Source organism: Hyperolius riggenbachi, chromosome 7 (assembly GCF_040937935.1).
Source record: "Hyperolius riggenbachi isolate aHypRig1 chromosome 7, aHypRig1.pri, whole genome shotgun sequence".
NCBI lineage: Eukaryota > Metazoa > Chordata > Amphibia > Anura > Hyperoliidae > Hyperolius > Hyperolius riggenbachi.
The window spans coordinates 191,575,441-191,592,465 of record NC_090652.1 but is presented as its reverse complement, the minus strand read 5'-3'; the positions used below and the strand labels follow the sequence as shown (position 1 = coordinate 191,592,465).

General features: G+C 42.9%; 1 protein-coding gene across 2 annotated transcripts in view; it reads right to left on the bottom strand.

Annotated features, from left to right (window-relative positions):
- Positions 1 to 17,025, bottom strand: part of HSPD1 (heat shock protein family D (Hsp60) member 1) — a 715,033-nt gene that overhangs the window by 120,363 nt on the left and 577,645 nt on the right. For both annotated transcript variants that reach the window (XM_068244950.1, XM_068244948.1), the window contains exons 5-6: positions 9,622 to 9,717; positions 2,654 to 2,747 (exon numbers count right to left, since the gene is read on the bottom strand). In XM_068244950.1, coding sequence (XP_068101051.1) covers positions 2,654 to 2,747; positions 9,622 to 9,717 — 190 coding nt within the window. The remainder of the gene's footprint in view (positions 1 to 2,653; positions 2,748 to 9,621; positions 9,718 to 17,025) is intronic.

Here is a 17,025-nt window from a genome sequence, read left to right as displayed (position 1 = left end):
TCTGGTGACTGATAGGCCACGGGGCAGCGGGACCACTAAAACTATGAATTTTAGAAAAGCAAAGTTCAATCAAATTAGGCAGGCACTAAGTTTGGTGAACTGGGATAATGTACTACAAGGGGAGGACACTGAAGGGAAATGGCAAGCTTTTAAACGTATTCTCAATCAATATTGTAGTATGTATATCCCATATGGAAACAAAATGTCTAGGAATAAAAAAAGGCCTCTATGGATGAATAGAAAGGTTAGAGATAAAATGAAGAGGAAAAAGAATGCCTATAAGGTCCTAAAACAGGAGGGGTCCGAGGCTGCACTCAGCAATTACAAGGAGTGCAATAAAAATTGTAAAAAAGAAATTAGGCTAGCAAAGATCGAAGCTGAAAATCAAATAGCTAGGGATATCAAATCTAACCCAAAAAAGTTTTACAAGTACATCAACTCTAAAAAAAGAAAGGTTGACTGTATAGGACTCCTAAAGGATGAAGGTGGAAACTCAATGGTGGATGACCAAGGTAAGGCAGAGTTATTAAATGCTTTCTTTGCTTCTGTCTTTACAAAGGAAACAGCACTGTTGCAAATTACAGAGGCGGAAGAGTCTCAATCTTCTAACTGTAATATTAAATACTTAACGCAGGAAGAAGTAAAGGCAAGACTAAATAAATTAAAAATAGACAAGGCACCTGGCCCGGATGGCATGCATCCTCGGGTCCTAAGGGAATTAAGTTCAGTTATAGATAAACCCCTTTATCTTATCTTTTGTGACTCTCTTGCAACTGGCAGAGTCCCAGTGGATTGGCGTACAGCCCACGTTTTCCCATTATTTAAGAAGGGCAAAAAATCAGATCCAGGAAATTATAGACCTGTAAGCTTAACATCAGTTGTATGCAAACTATTTGAGGGGTTACTAAGAGATACTATACATGACTTCATAGTAGAAAATAATCTTATTTCTCAGCATCAACATGGGTTTACTAAAGACAGGTCCTGTTTGACTAACATGCTCAGCTTTTATGAGGTAGTGAATGCTAATATGGATATTGGGAATGCTGTAGATGTGATATACTTAGACTTTGCTAAGGCCTTCGACACTGTTCCCCACAAAAGTCTGGTGCAAAAGATGAGGATGCAAGGACTGGGGAAGAGTCTGTGTGCTTGGATAGGGAACTGGCTAATGGACAGAAAACAAAGAGTTGTGGTCAATGGATCATACTCAAAATGGGAGACTGTTAGCAGTGGGGTCCCACAGGGGTCTGTACTGGGTCCAGTGCTCTTCAATTTATTTATTAATGACCTAGTGGATACAGTAGTGAGCAATGTTGCTATTTTTGCAGATGATACAAAATTGTGCAGAATCATCAACTCTAAGGAAGATAGTGTTATATTGCAACAGGATCTGGATAGGATGGCTATATGGGCACATACATGGCAGATGAAATTCAATGTTGACAAATGTAAAGTCATGCATTTTGGTCGTACCAATGGTCTAACACCATACAAAATAAATGGGATACAGTTGGGGACATCAAACTTGGAGAAGGACTTAGGAGTACTCATCGACAACAAGTTAAATAATCGTACTCAATGCCAAGCCGCTGCAGCTAAAGCTAACAAAATTTTGGGATGCATTAAAAGGGAAATAAAAACTCGAGATGCTAGCATAATATTGCCCCTGTTTAACTCTCTAGTAAGGCCACATCTGGAATATGGAATTCAGTTCTGGGCACCACATTACAAAAAAGATATTGCAGTTCTAGAGCAGGTGCAGAGACGAGCAACAAAATTGATACGTGGGATGGAAGGTCTCACTTACCAAGAAAGGTTAGATAAACTGGGTTTATTTAGTCTAGAGAAAAGACGCCTTAGAGGAGATCTAATTAACATGTATAAATACATCAGAGGGCAATATAATAGCTTGGCGGATGAGCTTTTTGTCCCTAGGCCTTCTCAAAGGACTAGAGGACATGATCTGCGCATGGAGGAAAAACGTTTTAGCCATTTATTTAGGAAAGGGTTCTTTACAGTAAGAGTGATTAAGATGTGGAATGCATTGCCACAGGAAGTCGTTATGGCAAACTCTATACCTGCATTTAAAGGGGGCTTAGATGCTTTCCTTGCGTTGAATGACATCCATGGCTACAATTACTAGGTAATGCCAATGATGTTGATCCAGGGATTTTATCTGATTGCCATCTGGAGTCGGGAAGGAATTTTTACCTTGTAAGGGTTTTTTCGCCTTCCTCTGGATCAACAGGGATATGTGAGGGAGCAGGCTGGTGTTGTACTTTGTACTGGTTGAACTCGATGGACGTATGTCTTTTTTCAACCAAAGTAACTATGTAACATGATTTAGCGACACGGAGCCCACAACAATCAGAAGATAAAATACTTCTTCCAGATCACTTCAATTATGCCTAGTGCTGTGCACGTTTTCACAGCACAAGAGGACAGTGCATGCCCACGGCCATCTTTATTATTAAAACTATGCCCCAGTGGGGACCGGGGGAAAAACTATGCCCCAGTGGGGACCGGGGGAAAATTGCACGGAGGGGGCCAGGACATTGAGTAGAATAAAATGGCATTTTTTTTTTCATAGCATTTTTAAACTTACAGATTCTCTTTAACAAACTTAAATACAAGGTAATTAATAATTTACCTTTTGCAGTGTTGATAAAGTAAGGAGAAATGTAACCACGATCAAATTTCAATCCTTCAATGATCTCCAGCTCATCAAGCAAAGTTTTTCCATCCTGAAAAATATTTAGAGTATTTAAATGTAATGTAATGTAATAAATGTATTTAAAGGAAACCTGTAAATTTGTTTTTTTTTTTTTTTTTTTTTTTTTACTTACCTGGGGCTTCTCCCAGCCCCCTGCAGCCATCCTGTGTTGCACCAGTACTCAATGATCCTCCCAGTCCCGGCTCACTTTCCTTACAAGTCGATGGCCACTACACCCGCGTGACCCTGGCCGCATGCGTCCTTGTTCGCGCTCCTGCGGACGGGAGCATTCTGTGCAGGCGCAGTACGAGACTACCTCGTACTGCACCCGCGTAGGACGCTCCTGGCGACGTGAACGAGGTCGCGCATGGCCACGGCCACACAGGTGCAGCAGTCGCCGCCGACTGAAAACGCAAGTGAGCAACAGAAAAGAGTGAGCACAGGAATGAAAAACAACCGCCCCCCTCCCCCAGACAAAAATTACTTAAGGTGATGTCTTTTCCAGAAGTCGATAGGACAGCAACCCTGAGACTTGTCTCCCTCCATGAACCTCTGGACAAGAAGCTAGATAAAAGATTTGCATAATTGATTAGATAGGGATTCGTTAGGTATATATTATCATCATGTGCCCTTACCCCATCAGTAATAAAAAGAAAAAAAAAAAAAAAAGTCTCCACGCAGAATGATGCTTCAAACTATTTTTAATAACAAAAACCCGGGTGGGTAATTAGGGTGCTGTCCTTTCGACTTCTGGAAAAGACATTACCGTAAGAGAAGATATACAAGAACGTTTTAGGGAGGGACAACAGCCTGCAATACTTTTCTACAAAAAGATAAATCAGAACTTGACAATACATCAAGCTTATAATGTTTTACAAACATATTGTGGTTTGACCAGGTGGCTGCCTTGCAAATTTGCTCAATAGTGGCTCCAGCCCTCTCTGCCCAGGAAGTAGCAACTGCTCTGGTTGAATGTGCTGCGGGTGACTTTTTTCCTACTACTGTATAAGAGTCTGACAGTTTATTAGAGAATCCTTTCCTTTTTAATATCGACCACTCAGATTCCAGGCAGAAAGTTGAAGAAGGTTTAAGTTGGGATGACATGCTGGGCCCTGGGTCAGTAGGTCCTGACGGTTTGGAAGAACGAGATGACTCGAGGCAAATCTCTTTTGGGACAGTAGGGAACGATCATAATGGCCTGAGCCTGGTCTCAAATTTTGTTCAATACCTTTGAAATTAGATGAAGAGGAGGAAAAATGTACATCTTGTGATGACTCCAGCTGATTGAAAATGCGTCTATCTTCCAAGGATTGTCCTGAGGATTCAGAGAACAAAACAGAGGGCACTTTGCATATTTCTTTGTTGAAAAGAAGTCCATTTGTGGCATTCCCCATAGACCTAAAATCTGTAAATACCTGATCGTTCAGACTCCACTCGTCCTGTAATAGGTGTCGTCTGCTCAAATAGTCCGCAAGACAGTTCAAGGTTCCTTTTAGATGTACCGCTTTCAGAGAACTGAGGTGCCTTTCGGCCCAGTGTAGAATCTTTGAAGCTTGGGACCATAAAGAGATGCTCATTTAAACGATGCCCAATTGGCACTAAGAGGCCTAAAGTGTGCCAAGAAAACATTCACCACACCATTACACCACCAGCCTGCACAGTGGTAACAAGGCATGATGGATCCATGTTCTCATTCTGTTTACACCAAATTCTGACTATCGAGAATCAGACCAGGCAACATTTTTCCAGTCTTCAACTGCCCAAATTTGTTGAGCTCGTGCAAATTGTAGCCTCTTTTTCCTATTTGTAGAGGAGAGGAGTGGTACCAGGTGGGGTCTTCTGCTGTTGTAGCCCATCCACCTCAAGGTTGTGCGTGTTGTTGCCTTGCTGCAAACCTCGATTGTAACGAGTGGTTATTTCAGTCAACATTGCTCTTCTATCAGCTTGAATCAGTCGGCCCATTCTCCTCTGACCTCTAGCATTTACCCCTCCTCTTGTTTCACCCTATTCCCTTTAGATTGTAAGCTTGCAAGGGCAGGGCTCTCTCCCCCTTTTGTGTCTTGGAAATCATTATACATTTTATTCATCGTGTTACATTTATCACTGTCATAACCACTTCTGTATTTTGTATTCTGTATGCTGTATCATTTTTTGTATTTTGTCACCAATTATGTATCTTGTATATTGGTGTACACCATTGTCTGTATTATGTACCCCATGTTTGTTTCTTACTTTGTACAGTGCCATGGAATATGTTGGCGCTTTATAAATCAATAATAGTAATAAGAATAATAATAGCATCAACAAGGCATTTTCGCCCACAGGACTGCCGCATACTGGATGTTTTTCCCTTTTCACACCATTCTTTGTAAACCCTAGAAATGGTTGTGCGTGAAAACCTCAGTAACTGAGCAGATTGTGAAATAAGTAGGGTATGGAGACGGTACTTCTCCATATGTGCTGAAAGTGGTTGCCGTCAAAAGCAACCCACTTTTGTGAGTATAATCTTTATTGTCTTGTCCATATATCGAGACGTTATTGCACGATAGTGGGCCCCCGGTGCCCCTGTGTTTTTTGTCCTTGGTTTTATCCAGTCCGAGATAGTGAAATACTCAGACCGGCCTGTCTGGCAGCAACCACCATGCAATGCTCAAAATTGCTTAAATCACCTTTCTTTCCCATTCCGACATTCAGTTTGGAGTTCAGGGGATTGTCTTGACCAGGGCCACACCCCTAAATGCATTGAAGCAACTGCCATGAAATTGGTTGATTAGATAACTGCATTAATGAGAAATTAAAACAGGTGTTCCTTAACAATCCTTTAGGTGAGTGTATATACATGAGAAGTTAGACAATATACAATCATGACAATCTAGCAATACAAGTGCATACATAGTGAATGTGTGGTTTGAGATATCACTAGAACTGGTACACATATGATAAATTACAACAAAATAAGAAATAGGAGGAGGTCCCTGCCCTTGTAAGCTTACTATCAAGATGCCGCTAGAGGGAGTCATAGGGATGGGACACAGAGCTAACCTCACATAATCCACCCTCTTTTTCCGGGGCGTAGCACTGCACATCACTAGTCTCCCGACATGCTATGCCTGTTCTTCCTCTACTCATGCTCTGACTCCAGGTGTGCCTGCAAAGCCTGCCCGCTCTGTCTCCTCTCGCTTATCGTTGCAAAAGTAAGTGGCGCTGAAAATGCTGCTCTGACTCCAGGATAGTTATGTCACTCAAACCCACCCGCTCTGTCTCTGCTCATCCTAGCCGCTCATTGGATCTACAGGCTGCACCAGTTGAAATATTTACTCCCCTCTGTTGGCTGCATTTAGGGCCCTGCAAAAGGCAAGTGTGCACAACCAAAAAGTTTATGACTCGTGTATAAGTCGACAGGGAAACTTGAGCTTATACGAAATGTATACAAGTACTTGTTTCAGACACCACTGAAGCTAAACATTTTAACTGGACTGCCATGCAACTATCATTTAGAACAGGGGTCTCAAACTCAATTTACCTGGGGGGCCGCATAAGGAATTTCCCAATCGCAGCGCATCGCCGCCTCTGCCCGCCCCTCTCACTCTTCCTTCACAGAGAGGGGTGGGGAGAGGCGGCGATTGACATCAGGAGGGGCAGAGCTGAAGCTGAAAGCTCTGCCCCTTCCAGGAAATGCCGGCGGATTGCCCCCAGGGCGATTTGGGGGCTCTGCAGCCCTCGTTTAGCGGCGGGGATGTGGCGGATTACTTGGGAGCACTGAAGCGAACTATAAGGAAGCTTTTGCCGGCGAGGGCCACAAAATATTGTATCGAGGGCCGCAAATGGCCCGCAGGCCGCGAGTTTGAGACCCCTGATTTAGAAGGTTCTACAGAATTAATAGCCTATAGAAACACACTGTACAGCAGCTGCTCTGAATATATGTTTGGCTTGTTAAAGAGACACTGAAGTGAAAAAAATATATATGATATAATGAATTGGTTGTGTACTATGAATAATTACAAGAAGATTAGCAGCAAAGAAAATCATCTCATATTTTTATTTTCAGGTATATAGTGTTTTTTCTAACATTGCATCATTCTATAATATGTGCAGATTACACAACACTCAGCATTCAAAATGATTCTTTCATAGCAGTCTGAACTAATGAACTCTCCTCTGCCAGAGAAAAAGTAAATAGTTAAGGAACAGTTGAGATAATAAAAGTCAGATAACAGCCCAATCCACGACTCTGAAAGTCGTAGAGATTAATGGCTTTTTTGTATAGAGGTAACTACTGGAGTTTCTTAACTCTTCCTGTACTGGAAACAATTAGACTGATGTATCTGATATTAATGTTTTATTTCTTAGCTGTACTACACATACAAATCATAATATCATAATTTTTTTTCCGCTTCAGTGTCTCTTTAAGGGACATAACATTGATTTTCATATGAACTCAACCAGTACAAGTGATGCATCATAAAAGTTTTTTTTGTTCCTGGAAAGCTGAATAACTATAAATACTTCCAGTTTTAAAAAGGCAATTTTATATGTGGCTAAAAGGATATAAAGGGGGTAACTTTGGGGTCTGCAAGATACAGTAGGTGCTTTGTGGGGGTGTGTGGGAGAGATGGAGGGTTAATAATCCAAGATTTGATTTTTCAGTTAGGAACAATTTTTCATGTGTATGGTAATCACTTGTTACGGCAAAAAAAAAAAAAAATCCCCTATGGCAAAGTCAGCACATGACACACATGGTCTGTGCACAAAATATGGAAATACCATTAAAGTGTAAGTTAAACTGCCATCCCAGTATAGAGATATCCCTTAAAGAGAACCTGTACGGAGTAAAAATATTTAAAATAAACACAGGAGTTAACTTCAAATGAACATTACATAGTTACCTTGCCATCAGTTCCTCTCAGAAGCTCACCATTTTCTTCTGACAATAATCCCTTCCAGTTCTGACAATATTTTGTCAGCTCTGAAATATATCAGTTGCTGTCCGTAAAATATCAGTTGCTGTCAGTTATAGCTGAGAGGAAAACTGATGTACCAGGTAATGTCCATGTTTCCCTATGGCTCAAGTGGGCGATGTTACAGTTTAACTGTGTGCTGACCAGAAAGCTGTTATGGGTGACGGCCATTTTCAAAATGGAGGATGGAAAATTCCCTTGATCACAGTGAACAAACAGGACGCGGGACAGGAGAAAGACACTGAGGAGTAGACTACATGGAAGGTAAGTATGACTTGTGTACGCTTATTTTGACTTAATTTTCAGTTCAGGTTTTCTTTAACCTTTCCCACCTGCTCCCTCCTGTGGAGTAAAGGAGGAAGTTGGAGGTAAGCTCAGAATAAAAAGACTAGTGCAGGGATGCATTATTAAGATTTAACATTTTTGAACAGTTTCAAACTAAGTGGCCTAACCATAGCAAACATGGGAGGCCCGCTATTCCCCCTTCTGCAGAGTATCACAGTGGAGCAGTTTAGAATTTACCTGCACCAGGGCTGCTTTGGCAAAAAAGCATCTAGATGAAATGTGCCCCAAGGCAAGACGCTAGCCACACAAGGGGGTTTGGATGCCAAGAGGGGACCCCATGGTAATTTTGCTGAGGGGTCCCTTGGGTTGTTACTGCAACCCACTTCAAACTGACAATGGCCTCAATTCACTAAGCAGTTTAGACTAGTCTACAGTTGGTTTTAAGGGCTCGTTTCCACTATCGCGAATCTGCATGCGTCCAACGCATGCAGATTCGCACATGTAATGCAAGTGGATGGGCCTGTTTCCACTGTAGCGTTGAGGTGCGTTTTTTTCAGCGGTGAAAAAACGCACAAAAGAGCCAACGAATTCGCCTGAGAGTGGAATGCATGCGAATCGCCGCTAATGTATTTAATAGGAAATTCGCATGCTGTTTTGGTATGCGAATTTTCATGCGAATTCGCATGAAATCAATGGAAAAGCACACCGGCATTGCCATGGTTAAATTCGCATGCATCATCAGTGCGAATTCGCATGCGAATTCGCACGAAAATTCATGCACACGCATGCTAATTTTGCCGCAGCGATTTCGCAACGCAATAGTGGAAACGAGCCCTTAGTCTACTGATCGTTTGGTCAGTTGCATTAAAGGGAATTCACCATTACCAAATGTTTTAGACCTGGTCTAAACTATTTGGTAATTAGGTGGGTAAAGCAGGGTAAATGATCAAAAGATGGAATTCACAAACAAGTAGCTATGACTGACCTCCTTCTCCTTTGATGAGCTCTCCTCTGGATACAATTAAACTCCTGCATAATTAATTCAAAAGGTTCCATCCTCACATCTAAAATACCTCACAGAATTACTTAACCTACAGAAATCAGCTGGCCTAATCTCAGTCAGAAAAAGTGGGCGTGGTTACTCCTTTTTTATGCCATTGTGAATTGAGTAATTACTGAATGTTAGACCAGGTCTAAAACATTACACCAAACCATCAGTAGACTAAAAATCATCTGTAGACTAGTCTAAACTGCTTAGTGAATGGAGGCCAATGTTTCACCCACAAACATGGTCACTGGTGTGCCTTTTTTACTGCTTACAATGATCGACATATGAGGCTCTCCAGGGCCACAAAAAAATAGCAAGGAGGGCCACATTCGGCATGCAGATCTTGCGTTTGACACTTGTGAACTAGTGGGTGCCTTATTCTAGTTGCTGCCAGATAACCCTGTATAGTATTATTGCATAGTGAGAGGAGTTTAGGTGGGTCACATCACACACAGCCAAATTGCATCTGGTACAAAAAGGACAGAAATAAAACCCACCTGAACTAGGCTTTATGAGACAATTAAAGACAGGATCAATAAAATGTATTCTGCAGGGTTCACATATTTCACCATTTGCTCAATTAAACCTGTTTTTGCACTACTCAAAACACTAACCTTGACAGTTATGACACCATTCCGGCCAACTTTTTTCATACCGTCTGAAATAATTTTGCCAATTTCTCGATCTCCATTTGCAGATATTGTAGCAACCTGAAAAACAAAAATAAAAAAGGCAAGGTGGAGACAAACCAGTATTTACTGTGTTATTCCAGACAAAGTTCTCTCTATTTTTAGAGCATGCATTCTGGCACAACTGGACTGGTTTTTATGGCATGACTGGCAAAATAAATGCACAGCTAAACAAAATTGCAGCGCATGCAGTGTAAACGGATCAGGAGTTAAATTTTAATCATCATCAAGCAGACAGGTCTGCTTGTTCCCAGTGCTCTTTAATGTAGTTCTTAAAGGGACTCCGAGCAGTGCCTGTGGGTATGCCTTTAAGCATACCCACAACTAATTATATCCTCACACCAACCAGCATGATGTTTGTAAATATATCTCCCTGGGTTCTTTGTATTTCATTGCATTGTGCTGAATGGAGCTGCCGACACTGGGGAAAGTGTCGTCCTGTGTAATACAATGCTGGACTCCGAGCAGTGCAGTAACTATGGAAAGATTCATATCATTTTGAAGCTCTCTTTCTCCTCTTTCCAATTATATATAAACCGGCGCCCTACGCCTTTTATTGTTCGCCATTTCAGTGATCGAAATTGCTGCGGTCGCAACTTCGATCGCGAAAATAGCTAAAACTAAAAGGCGTAGGGCGGCGGTTTATATATCATTGGAAAGAAGAGAAAGAGAGCTTCAAAATGATATGCATCTTTCCGTAGTTACTGCACTGCTCGGAGTCCCTTTAAACCACTGGCCATGATCTCAGAGGCAGCATATCCAGGGTATTCGTTTTAGGAACGGAGTCAATCAAGCATTATTTGCAGATACCTTGCTTTTTCTAGATGATCATAAAACAACAGATGCTGTAGGTGCTCTAATTACATAGTTATATGGGTTGAAAAAAAAGACTTACGTCCGATTGAGTTCTAGTTTCTGGAGGAAGTGGCTAAGCTGTCTGGGTATAAAATTAACAGAGACAAGTGCCTTCACTTCCCCTAGTAAAAAGATGCCCCAGTACAAGATTGGCACAACTTGGGGGTCACCATAACCCACTCTAAATGTAAGTACCTGGGGAGTGGAAATAAAGAGAGACCTCCATGCAGTTGTATGCTATGAACTTTTCTCCCCTATAACTAAGAGGATTATAGAATCGCTGACAATAGGCTTGTCGGGCAGGGCAGCTTTAATAAAAATGGTTCCAATAGGTCAATCGCTACATCTCACTCCTCATGCATCACAAGGATATACATGATCTTAATGCAGAATTTATCATGTTCCTTCAGAGCGGGAAAAGAGTAGAGTAGGATAAACCCTGCCCAAATTACAGTGACCCCGTGACCTAGGTGACTTTAATTTAATCAACCTTAGAGCTTACAACCTGGGTTCTTTGATGAGGCATGTAGAGGATAAATTGTCCTTTTCCAATTACATTACAAAGAGTAACAGAGGTGAACTTACAACAGTCAGCGCTGTTCCATATTATTGTAATAGTGGCAAGGAGGGTGGTATTACCGAAATAACTAGACTATAATCCTCCCCCAACCTTGTTATGGTTGAGCATGAACTTTAGTTTTTAGCATGAACCACCTGTGAATACTTTGCAGGGGAAGGAAAGTGATCTAAGTTTTTCTTTTTTTAGGTGTGGAGGGGCACAAATTATGTGCGGCTTGGGGACACAAAAACCTTCCGCAGGCCCCTCCCCCTCCTGGAACTCTTTGGAGGTGTCCTGACACTAAACGTGTGTGCGAGCATGTGTAGGAGGAGGAACTGACTACTTTTTGGGGAAGATGCGAGCATCTTCGTATCGTATTCACTTTCTGGGGGCACAAGGTTACCCTTTTTCACTCTATTAATGGAACCGGATATTAAAGTAGGAGTTTTAATGTCAGAAGATTGGAAACATGGGGAAGTCATTTGTACAGAATTTTGTTTAAACGTTCAAAGATTTATGAACCCTAAGCTGTGTGGTGTTGACGGCAAATGCAGACAGAGTAATTTCTTGCAGAGACATGCCATATTGTATTGTGTCCTAGGTGCTTAGGTTTTGCATTGAAAAGGATAACATAAACCAGGGTTTCTCTGTCATGATCGCTTTTGCAGCATGTACTGCTGGCTGCAGTTGTACTGCAGCCAAGCAGTTCTGATTTCTTTATATGCATTTGCTTGCATAGCTTTGCTTGCACTCACATTAAGTGTTGATTCCATCTGCAATAGCTCTGCAGTTCATGGCAGCTTGAGATGCTCTTGTGAATTCAAATATTGCCTGTTGCAGCTGAGCTGCAATTCCTTTCATGCAGGTTGCATAGTTTTGTCTGCCTTTTCCTGGTGTCAGTTTGTGACTGATTAATATTCACCTGTGTGGGAATTTGCATGTCCACTCCCATTTGATGACCTCAGTATAACGAGTTGCTTCCTGCTGTGCTCCCCGCTCGTCATAGTTTCAGTCTCAGTCTGTCTAAGCGGTTACTCCTGGGCCTCTGTTCCTGGTTCTCATGTGAATTGCACTGGCTCTTGCGGAGGAGCAGTGAATCCTTCCTGTCCTGTTCCTGGAGATTAGTCATATAGCTGCGGGTGCTATTGACTATCTCATTCCTGTGTGTTTGTCTACGTATGAACGCTTGCTGTCACTGAGGAGTGACTGGATTAGCAAGTGTTCATTCCTTTTGTCTTAGTCCTCGTTTACGTGTGTCCTTCGGGACCGTAGTTAATTCCTGATACGTGCACATATATTCGTCCGCCAGTATATTCGTATCTTAGTTAGATTCGTTATTTTGCTAGTCTCATATTGGTTGATTGCCAATATATATGCATATTAGCGCGTTTGTTATTTTCCATATTGCGACGCGGATTACTGTATATATTTGTGTATTTCCTGTACCTGTTTCTTGCTCTGCCTTTGTCTTGCCTTGTGGATTGCGCCATCTCTTGTGGAGGAGTAGCGAATCCTTTCAGTCCTGTTCTCGCGAGGTAAGCCATCGCTGTGGTCGCAAGTGGCTGCCTCATTCCAGTCTGTCCTGTTTGTGAATGCTTGCTGTTACTGAGAAGTGACTAGATTAGCAAGCGTTCATTCTGTCGGTCTGTCCTTTTCTCTCAAAGTTCTGGTTAAGAACGATCAGCGCTGCTTTTGCGCTGAGCAAAACTTTAAAGTGATACTGTAGGGGGGGGGGGGGGGGGAATTAGTTGAACTTACCCAGGGCTTCTAATGGTCCCCCACAGACATCCTGTGCCCACGCAGCCACTCACCGATGCTCCGGCCCCGCCTCTGGTTCACCTCTGGTATTTCAGACTTTAAAGTCTGAAAACCACTGCGCCTTTGTTGCTGTGTCCTCGCTCCCGCTGATGTCACCAGGAGCATACTGCGCAGGCCCAGTATGGTCTGTGCCTGTGCAGTATGCTCCTGGTGACATCAGCGGGCGCGAGGACACAGCAATAAAGGCACAGTGGTTTTCAAACTTTAAAGTCTGAAATTCCAGAGGTGAACCAGAGGCGGGGCCGGAGCATCGGTGAGTGGCTGCGTGGGCACAAGATGTCTGTGGGGGACCATTAGAAGCCCTGGGTAAGTTCAACTATTTTTCCCCCGACCCCCCTACAGTATCCCTTTAAGTGTCATTGTGGTTGCTAGGAGCTACACCTGCTCTGTGCGCCACATCTCCTGCTGGAGTCAGTCCTCTCCTCCACCAGTGTGTTCGCACTATACCCTGAGATTCATAGTTTTATGCCTTGCTTGCGTCTTGTGCGTGTGTTTCCTTTACGTCAGAGTGTGCATTGCGCGCTGGCTGTAGAGGATACACCGCCAAGCGTTACATTCTCAACATTTTATTGGTCCTGTATGTACCCCTTTTGAAAGCCTGTGCTCAACAAGTAACCCCTTGAATGGTAAAAACCTCAAGTACCCCATGACAAAAAACTATTCCTTGTAGTAAATGCAAATTTGTTACAAATCATTTCCAAGCATTTATTATTGCTTTTAAAGTGGTCTGAAACTCCGATATAACATTCAATAAAAATGTGTTTTCCTACTTTTTATTACATATACAGTTATATTTGCTTTTGTGCATAAGTAATATTGTCTGTTTACAAATTACAAGTTTCCAAAGTGTAGTTTATCATACCCTGAAAGCTGGCATTGCATTTTATTCAAACGGCTTTTTATTGTACATGAGCTTTCCTGAAGTGTGTGTGTGTGTGTGTGTGTGTGTGTGTGTGTGTGTGTGTGTGTGTGTGTGTGTGTGTGTGTGTGTGTGTGTGTGTGTGTGTGTGTGTGTGTGTGTGTGTGTGTGTGTGTGTGTGTGTGTGTGTGTGTGTGTGTGTGTGTGTGTGTGTGTGCGCGTGCGTGCGCCGCGGCGGATCGGTGGGTAGCGGTGGTGATCGTTATGCACACGCAGCTAGCAAAGTGCTAGCTGCATGTAGCAAAAAAACAAAACATTATGTAAATCGCCCCAGCAGTACCTGAGCGGCACCTACAAGCATTATGTTTACTGAGCGCACCCAGACTGGTGCTGCTGCTCTTTAAGGCTGCTCCAGACATTACATCTCATTTCTGCTACTTAATGAAAAGACTGGACCGAAATTTCAGTGGATTCTAATGTAGCACTTCTCCAGCAACACCTATAACCTTTCAGAACACCTGGATTACTTGGGATGGCAAAGATTTAAGCTGGATTGGATCTTCCTTGGTATCACACACGGCTGAACACTGCACACCTTCCTTGGAATTGACCTGAGACCTTAAAGACTTTCTGCCTCTTTGTGCCTGCCCTCTCCCATCCTGTGAGTAACTTTCATCGATGATCTACAGCATCTATGCTCAATAGACTATATTTTTCTACATATATTATACATTATATCTTCAAATTCCTAAACAAAGAACTGTGTTTTCAAATTCATGCTGTCCATCCATACATCTCTGTGTAAGGACAATTAGGTCTATACAGGCCCTTTGATCTCTGCAGGATACCAGCCACAGCTGACAAAGTTCACACCTTGACTCTAAATAGGACCTATCTCAACAGGAGCCCTGAGCTGTCTCTTGTCCATCCTAATGTGTAAACATCAATATTCAGCAGAGAGACTTCTAGCTGTATACCAACCAAGAAATATCTGTCCAATTGACAAATCCACAATAATTTTACTGAAGTCTGTTGGAATCTTCAGAAAGACAAAGAGAGGACCGAGAGGACGTGGGGAAAGATATTCTTCACCGCAGAACCAAAATAACTCTGTGACAAAATCTACAGAGTACACCCAGCCAACAACCCTAATAGCTCCAGCACAATCCAGCAGAGATGACAGCCACACATCTGGAGACTGTTCTGTCTTGGAGTCATCAATCTCAGACCCTAGCTCCCAGGGTAGCCCCATCAAGGCTGTCCTCTGTAATGTCAGATCGATAAACAACAAAACAGCAATCATACATGATCTAATAGAGTCTTCTGATCTGGCCTGCCTGACTGAAACCTGGCTTTCTGAACCAGTTGGCCCCACCCTGGAGGCTGCCGTGCCAACAAACTATTCCGTGACATACTGCAACAGGAAAGAACGCACGGGAGGAGGGGTTGCACTTTGCTTTAGATCAGCTTTGAAAATCAGACCACTTACTGTAGGTCCTACCAACTCGTTTGAATGCTTGGGGTGCAACTTTCAGCTGAGAAAAACATTAACATATTGCTGATCTACCGCCCACCAGAAAAACACTCAGACTTCCTTAAGGAACTTGTAGACCTCCTATGCAACCTAACACTGGAACACCCCAGATGGATTGCTCTTGGAGATTTCAATACATGGGTGGATGACTCCTCTTCAAAACTTGGAATAGAGCTACCTCGTGCCTTACATGAACTGGGCTTCCTCCAGTCAATCAGCTCTTCTACTCACAGGAAAGGCCACACTCTGGACCTTATATTCCATACTGGGCTGTCAATAGCCAATGTGGAAATTAATCCTGTTGCCTGGTCAGACCATCACACTATCCACTTCTCCCTCTCAATACCAGCTGTCAAACACCAGGTCAAGAATCAAATAAAATATCGCCGCTTAAAAGGGCTAACACCTCAACATATCCGAGATAACCTTAGCTTTGATGAATTGACTGACTCCAGCTTGGACCCTGATACTCTGGTGGTTAAATACAACAAATGTGTGTCCTCCAACTTTGAGACCATTGCTCCTCTGCGCACCAAATATCTTACTCCACACCATCATGCACAGTGGTTTGATAACGCTATAAAAGAGCTGAAAAGACAAGGCCGAAAACTTGAGAGACTGTGGCGCAAATCTCAGTCCCCAGAAGACAAACATGCCTTAATCCTCCACTTGAAGAGCTACCAAAAGGTAATCACGGGAAAAAAATCATCCTTTCTATCACAAGAGATTGCAAATGCAGTTAACAAACCAGCCCAACTGTTCCGCACAGTGGAAAAACTCTGCAACCCGGCATGTCAAAAACTTAACATCGAGTCTTCAAAGGACCTCTGTGACCAATTTGCCCAAAGTCTCCGCTATAAGGTCCGCCATCCAACTTACAGCATCTGAGCCTAATATAGCGCCGAAGACCATTAGCAGAGACAATGTAACACCTTGGTCAAACTTCAAAGAAATTGATGAAGAAGTCACATCAAGCATCCTCCTTCACGTCCGCCTAACTACCTGTGACCTAGATCCTGGCCCAACACAGTTCATGTTGAACTGCCCCGACCTGTTTGTACCGGTATTCCTAAAAATTGTTAACTGTTCCTTAAAATCAGGGATATTTCCTGCTTTACTGAAGGAAGCAATCATCAGGCCTCTCCTCAAAAAACCCTCCCTGGACCCAGATGCAATGACCAGCTACAGACCTATATCTAACCTCCCCTTTCTGGGCAAGCTAATTGAAAAAGCTGTTTACCTCCAGCTAGAAGCCAAAATCCTACAAAACAACAGTTATGACCCATTCCAGTCTGGCTTCAGGAAACACCACAGCACTGAAACTGCCCTCATCCAAATATGCAACCACCTGCTCATGGCAAGAGACAGAGGAGAGTGCTCCATCCTCATACTGCTAGACCTTTCTGCAGCCTTTGATACAGTTGACCATGACATCTTGATAAACAGGCTACAGGAATACTGCGGCATTGATGGCATAGTTCTTCAGTGGTTCCAATCCTTCTTGAGTGGCAGAACCCACAAAGTGTCTATGGGGCCCTTCCTGTCCACCCCTGTATCACTTAAGTATGGGGTGCCCCAGGGCTTAATCCTCTCTCCCCTGCTTTTCACGATTTACATGTTACCGCTGGGAAAACTAATCCAAAAACATGGCCTGACATACCACTGCTATGCAGACGACACCCAACTATATCTTTCCTTCAAGCC